Raw genomic sequence first — 7,805 nt, 5'->3', positions numbered from 1 at the left:
ACACTCCTAAAACAGCAGATGGTTTAAAAAAAAGTATCCTTTTGTCTGGATAGAATGAATTCCTGCACCCATTGTGGCCTTTTGTGGAAAAGTTTGAAAGCCCCTGTTTTAACCCATTGGGAGCTTTCAAAATGGAGCGTGGGGACCATGACAAGCAGCTCCAAAGGTTTCTATTGCTGTTTCTATAAGCAGCACCATAACATCACATTTGTGTTTCCCAAAATCAGAGCACGGACTTTTCTGCAAATAAACACATGACGTTGTGTAGTTGACACACTGGGGATTTATCGCCACCTGTTTTATCCTAAGACAAATCTCCCAGGTGCCGGGACGCAGTTATTTAAAACCACTCACGGGTACTGAGTGTTCCCTCCAAAAATGTGCATACTTTGCCGTGCCAAATGCTTTTCTCGGCTTTCTCTTCTTGTCGTCAAGTAAGGTCAAGTCAATAATTTACAATACACACAGAGGCAATGTGTTCTTTTTTTTTGTGCAAACCTGAAAAGGAGCTAGTTTCTTACTACAAAAAATACCTGATTTTAAACACTGGTGTTGTCCAATGAAAAGCAACATTAATTTTCCTTATTATTATTATTTTTTAAATACCAGAACCCTAATTTGATTCAATGGCATGACGAGCAAGTTTTTGCTCAAATTTAATCCACACTCAACAATTCCCTTAAATGAGTAATCCTATTTAAATCTAAAAAAAAACCTTAAAAGTCCTACCAAAAATGTGAAATTGACACTTAATTCACTGGCTGCCATTGACAGTGGTGGTCGCTCAACCCATTTCTGCCACATCACGATGAGCATCCACTACCAGTCTTCCCAGTTTAAATGAATGGGATATTTAAAGACTTTTGCAATGGCGTTGCTGATATTTTGGCATTTCTATAAATAAATTATAATGCTAACCTCTCTCTATGGCATGTTGGATTCAAAAGGAACCAAGATAAATGCTTTTTACTGTACACAACCACCCAAAATAATTGTTGTAGTTCTTTTAGTCTCTATAAATTATTGCTAAACTGACTTATCTGGTTTATCATTGTTTCTAGTTCTCTTTTCATGTTGAGTTACACTTCCCTCACCAATATATTTCTTAATCTCATTCAGGGTTGCCAACTAATCCGGAATTTCAGGAGTTTCTCCGGAAATGCAACGCAAACTCTGGGACTACGGACAACCTCTCTAAAGTCCAGAAATCCCCAAAACTTTCACAAATTTTATTTTTGAAGCTGGTAAGTCTTATCAATATGTGTGCTCGGGTTAAGTGCAAAATGAATGGCAATTTGGATGAAACAGCCAGACACTCGCGGAAGTTTATTGGTTCATATTCGACGAAATATCCCATTTTGAAGCCGTCTCCAAAAGGAGCGACATTTGCACATTGCACAACATGCAAGTGTCCCAGAGTTTGATCGGCAACTTTTTGTATGGCAATGCGCTCGTAACATAACATAAATAAATTTAAATAAACTTGGATTACGATGCAGACACACTCAAAAATAAATTTAATCTAACCTTACACTAAACTTAATTCTAACTTTGTTTTAGATTTTTATACCTTTCTTCTCCCGGGTTGGCTCTATTTTCCCCGCCTCCACCCTGACTTTCAGATGCAACCGTATCGAGGGTTGTTTGCTTTTGTCTTCCCTTCAAAATAGTCCCAAAATGATGCACACAAATGTCCGCAAAATAAGATAACACACGACGATTTTCCACTTTTTAAAATCAATAATTGCAATTTTAATCCATTTTTTTCTTTCTATTTAGTTCAAAAAGCATTTTGTAAAATCGAAAAATAAATCTATAAAAATATTTTCTGTTTTCCTCTTTAATATTGAACATAATTTATAAATTATTTTGGTTCCTTTTGGAATGAATTTTTTTTAAAGAGTTTTCCCTTACTAAGAAAAAAAAGCTCAAATAAACATTTAGATCTAAAAAAACAGACTATTTAGGGCTTTTTATCCATTTCTATTCATCTATTAATATCTAAATATTATATCTAACATGGTCCGGCCCACATGAAATGGAGTTGACGTTAATGCGGCCCGCGAACCAACCCGAGTTTGACACCCTTGCTATAGAGCAGGCATGGGCAAACCGGTCCTCGAGGGCCGGTGTGGGTGCAGGTTTTTGTTCCAACCGATATAGCACAGACAGTTTAACCAATGAGATTCCTGCAGAAAACAAGAAGCACCTGACTGCAATCCACTGATTGCACTTGTAGGACACCGGATTGGTGAAAAGGTGACCTCTCAATGGGTTGAAATAAAAACCCGCACCCACTGCGGCCCTTTGTGGAATAGTTTGCCCACCCCTGCTATAGAGGGTTGTTTGCTTCTGTCTTCGCTTCAAAATATTCCCAAACTGATGCACACATATGTCCTCACAATAGGATAACGCACGACCACTTGCCAACGAGAAGTAGTATATACTCCTCTCGTATTAGCGATTGCACCGCCATTCGCACTGACTAATGGGAAAAAAACACTGAAAAAATGCTACGCTCCGCCCAGTGCTCGTAGAGACATTACACGAGGGAGTTGCGACCAGAAAGACAGTGCCCATTATGTTCTTATGAGCCGCCTCTCGCGTCCGCTGTATGCTCGTATATAAAAATTTGTCTCGTATCTCAAGATAAGTATTTGCCCAAAATTTTTCTCGTATCTGAAATTGCTCGTATGTCGGGGCACTCGTATGTCGAGGTATTACTGTAAGTGAACATTTTGGGGGATTTCCGGAGTTTTAGGAGCTTGTTCGGGGTCCCGGATTTTGCGTCGCATTTCCGGAGAAGCTCCTGAAATTCCGGGTAGCTGGCAGCCCTGGGTACTCCTGAAATGGGGTCGACGTAGGTTGGCAGCTCTGCGTGTGTATTTCAGGCTTGCAAAACGACTCTTTCTTTCTCCGAGTGGATGATTCTGTGCTGTCATTTCAAGTTTAAATAAAGGTAATCAAAATCAGCTTGTCCATCTGTGCGGTCGTTGAGTATTATTTATACAAATCAGTGCCAGAATTTGAGAATTTCATGCCTGTCCCAGAGTTTGGTCGCTCTAACCACAGAGGGAAGGAAAATAGGCGAGGAATGAATTTTGGCGCAGTCAACCAGGAAACCAGGCACTCCCCGGAGGGAGAGCAACGTGTTGCGCACTTAACTTCTTGTTAATCCCTTCGAGGCATCTCTGCGAGAGGACAGCGAGACCTGGCCCGACCCCATCCAGCTGATAGCGGACGTTATCATGAGGGGCTATTCGGCCGCGTGGGTGTCTTTTGGCATGATCTCGTCGATTCTTCTGGCCTCGTGCGCCGCCGAGTGCTCGGGCAACAGGACGCGGCTGAGGCCGCTCCCCGGCGACTTGCCGCGGCTCAGCGGCTGTTTAATGGAGTGCACGCAGATGACGTTCGCCAGGAAAGTGCAGTTGCGGGACACGCGGGACATCCGCCTGCAAGACTCCACTGACGGTAAGCGAGCGACAGGATGGGTGAGAGAGTGCGACAAGGCTTGGAAAGTCCCACTATCTAGGAATTGGATACATTGGATTTAAATCGCAGTCCTATTTTCACTTCTTTTTTTAAATATAATAAATTCATTCATTCATTTTCTGAGCCGCTTTATCCTCACAAGGGTCGCGGGTGGTGCTGGAGCCTACCCCAGCTGACTTCAGGCCAGAGGCGAATCAGTGGGCACAAGGAGACGGACAACCATTCACACTCATGCTCATACCTAGGGGCAATTTAGAGTGTCAGATCAGCCTACTATGCATGCTATATATTTATGTATGTATTTATTTATTCATTTATTAACTTACTTATTACCTATCTAGTTATTTCTAAAACGCCTTTCCTGTCCTGGGTTCGAATCCAGGTCGGTTCATCTTTGTGGAATTTGCATGTTCTCCCTGAGCCTGCATGGGTTTTCCCCGGGTACTCTGGTTTCCCCCCACGTTCCAAAAAACATGCATGGCAGGCTGATTGTACCGTCTATAATGTCCCTGGGTATGAATGTGAGTGTGAATGGTTGTCCGTCTCCTCGTGCCCTGAAATCGGCTGGCCACCGATTCAGGGTGTCCTTTGCCTCTGGTCCAAAGTCAGCCGGGGTATGCTCTAGCACCCCCCGTGACCCTTGTGAGGATGAAGCGGTTCAGAAAATGAATGAATGAAAAAAAAGCTGCTTTGTAATTTCTGTAACAAATTTAATGAAAATATTCAAATATTCTAAAAATCTATATATACACATATATATGACAAAAAATGTTATCACGATAAAAAAAAAGATCAATTGATAGTTATCACTAACTATCACATCTTTTTTGTTTCAAATTTTAAACTTCAAATTTCTCCATTCTCACCCTCTTGCTACTGTGACAATGAAATTTCCCGAATATGAGATTAATAAAGTTATCCAATCCACTCCAATCCAATGTTTTTGGAATGTGGGAGGAAACCGTAGTACCCGGAGAAAACCTATGCAGGCCCGGGAGAATATGCAAACTCCACGCAGGTGGACCGACCTGGGTTTGAACCCAGGACCCTGGAGCTGTGAGGCCGACATGCTTACCACTCTGGCTGCCTCAGTATTCATTCATTCATTTTCTGCCCAGCAGATGAATGGTTAGTGCGTCAGCCTCATAGCTCTGGGGTCCTGGGTTCAAGTCCAGGTCGTAGGTCCACCTGTGTGGAGCTTGCATATTCTTGCGTGGGTTTCCCCCGGGTACTCCGGTTTCCTCCCACATTCCAAAAACATGCATGGTAGGCTGATTGGACACTCTAAATTGCCCCTAGGTAAGGGTGTGAGTGTGCAATGTTGTCCTTTGTCTCCTTGTGTCCTGCGATCGGCTGGCCACCGATTCAGGGTGTCCCCTGCCTCAGGCCTGGAGACAGCTGGGATTCGCTCCAGCACCCCCCACGGCCCTAATGAGGATAAAGCGGTTCAGAAAATGAGATGAGATGAGATTGTGAGTGTGACAGGTTGTGGGTGAAAACCAGTTGAGGTTATACCCCTCCCCCTGAAAATGAATGAATGAATGAATATTCTCCAATGTCCTTTCTATGTACCTATCAAACATATCACAATTTTCGTTTAATCATAGAATTTTGAGAGGTCGAATACAGTGTAAAAATTTCAGACTCGAAATGTGAGAAAAAGAAACAAAGAAAAAGAAACATTAGATGACCAATTTAAAGCTTGGGATTTTGTCCAAAACATTTTTGGAAAATTCCTAGAATCCTCCCTTACGAATCAAAGAAAACACACCGCAGCTCTCGCTAACAAGTGGTTTCTTTTTCCAAGTCAGTATTTTGTTTCTGTATTTATTATTATATTCATGTCCACAGTGTTTTCTCTCTGCTCGAAGCACGCTCAAAGAAAGTATAAATGTTCATTCATTTCCATACAGCTTATCATCACAAAGGTCGTGGGAAGTATAAATATAAATAGGTTTATTACCTTTTAAATTTCAATCTCCTTTCTGCTTTGCTTTTTCATTTGGGTGGGTTAAACATCCTTAGACTGTGTTTTGATTTTGATTGATGTACTGCCCGGAGGATGAGTGGTTAGCGCGTCGGCCTCACAGTTCTGGGGTCCTGGGTTCGAATCCAGGTTGGTTCCGATGTCAGCTGGGGTATGCTCTAGCACCCCCCGCGACCCTTGTGAGGATAAAGCGGTACAGAAAATGAATGAATGAAAAAAAATACTGACTGTTCATGTTATGTACCCAAGCTGCTTTGTAATTTCTGTAACTAATTTAATGAAAATATTCAAATATTCTAAAAATCTATATATATATATATATATATATATATATATATATATATATATATATATATATATATATATATATATATATAAACATATATGTATATATATATATACATCTATGTATGTATATATATACACATATCTATGTATATATATATATATATATATATATACATACATAGATATATGTATATATATCTATATATATACATATATGTATGTATATATACATATATATATATATATATATATCTATATATATACATATCTATGTATATATATATATATATATATCTATGTATGTATATATATACATATATATACATAGATATATGTGTATATATATACATACATAGATATATGTATATATACATAGATATGTATATATAATATGTTTATATAGATTTTTAGAATATTTGAATATTTTCATTAAATTTGTTAATGAAAATATTCAAATATTCTAAAAATCGATATATATACATATCTATGTATATATATACACATATCTATGTATATATACATAGATATATGTATATATATACAGATAGATATGTATATATATATATATATATATATATATATATATATATATATATATATATATATATATATAAAAGAATTATCGTTATCATTTTATCGCCCAGCTCTAATACTACTGTAATATGTGCATGAGGATACTTGAATGCAGTATCCTTCCTCTCTCTTCCCAGGAGGCCTTGGGCAATACTGTTGGTCCACTGAAATCAAATGCAACGTGGGCGAGATCTTCCAGCGCGCTTTTGTGGTGCTGCCTCTCCACGCGTCACCACTCAGCCCGGAATCCGTAACAGTGAGGTGGGCGAATGCCGCGTTGCCCGTGGACACCACCGACATCACCATCCCAGACTCCTGCGGCCTCCGATACGACGTCAGCGAGCACTTTGGCCCGGGCAGGAGGCTCGACTCCTTCTGCGTTGAGGTGATCAGGCAGCAAGATGTCCAGGTTCCTAAGTGTCCCCCCTTCCTGGTCACGTTTTGGCAAAGAAGTGTGACTCAAATATGAAATGAGGGATGCTGCCAGTCGGCTTCTGTCCAGTAATGCTGCTACTACGCTGGTGGTGAATGGTACATTTGTTGCCCTTCTGTGGCGATTTGCCTGTATTAATCCACCTTTTAATACCATCATTATAAAACACCAATTATACCCATAAAAAATACAGAACACAAACACTATAAAAGCATGCAACGGCACCACACATGTATATCAGCCGGAGATGTTCATGTTTATCTTACAAGGTATAGCACATGTAAATAAATTACGGCTTACTCGCTAGAGAGTTGGTGCATCACGGCATGGAGATGTGAAATAATATCACTGTGAGGATAAAATTGCAATTGGGTTGGTTGAAGAAAAAAAAAAAACACTAATCAGGGAAGCTGTACTGATTTTGTTGGCTTCGGCAATGCAAATGTTATTGGATTAAGAATTTGACATATACTCTGAGGTATGATTTAATATAAATAATCATGGACCAAATACTATAATTAAGGATCGAAATGTAGCACTTTAATCAGCTTTTAGGCCCAAACTGATGTACACACTGCCACTTCCCGCATGCAATTGCCATTTTAGGTGGTCTTCATATATAGCAAAATATATTCACAGCAAAGTTTGTGTTTAAGTGTTACATTTAACATTGAAGTGACACTTAATAAAAACTCTGTTAGGTAAGCAGGCACTTTTTTCCACCAAAGTATATTTTTATGTAGAATGTTTTTGGAATGATTTTGTTTTAACTGCTACATTGCTTTTTTTTTTTTTTTTTTTAAATAACTTTTGAATGTATGAATAAAATAAGCAAACATGATGGAAATGTTCTCCACCAATTACATGTAAATAGTGATTTTTTAAAAAAAAGTTTTATATCAGGTCTGTACATTGTTCCATTCACTGATCACTGATTATAATAAACAATAAATTACAATGATATATATATAATATTTGTTGGATATACGTATTATTCATTCATTCAAGGTGGATAAAGTGGGAGATTGGTAA

At 39.1% G+C, this 7,805-nt stretch overlaps 1 protein-coding gene across 1 annotated transcript; it reads left to right on the top strand.

Annotated features, from left to right (window-relative positions):
• Positions 1–1,146: 1,146 nt before the first annotated feature.
• Positions 1,147–7,747, top strand: LOC144091264 (uncharacterized). Its single transcript, XM_077623474.1, has 3 exons — positions 1,147–1,244; positions 3,186–3,471; positions 6,478–7,747. The coding sequence occupies exons 2-3, from the start codon at positions 3,249–3,251 to the stop codon at positions 6,807–6,809; spliced, it is 555 nt and encodes a 184-aa protein (XP_077479600.1). The 5' UTR covers positions 1,147–1,244; positions 3,186–3,248; the 3' UTR covers positions 6,810–7,747.
• Positions 7,748–7,805: the final 58 nt, after the last annotated feature.

The sequence above is a fragment of the Stigmatopora argus genome, chromosome 16 (assembly GCF_051989625.1).
Source record: "Stigmatopora argus isolate UIUO_Sarg chromosome 16, RoL_Sarg_1.0, whole genome shotgun sequence".
Classification (NCBI taxonomy): domain Eukaryota; kingdom Metazoa; phylum Chordata; class Actinopteri; order Syngnathiformes; family Syngnathidae; genus Stigmatopora; species Stigmatopora argus.
Note: the sequence above shows the minus strand (reverse complement) of the source record. Positions and strands in the feature narration are given on the sequence as shown.

Coding starts and splice junctions, on each gene's coding strand:
- LOC144091264 (XM_077623474.1), top strand. CDS start 3,249: ATGAGGGGCTATTCGGCCGCGTGGGTGTCTTTTGGCATGATCTCGTCG. Junction 3,472..6,477: donor CCTGCAAGACTCCACTGACG/GTAAGCGAGCGA, acceptor CTCTCTTCCCAG/GAGGCCTTGGGCAATACTGT.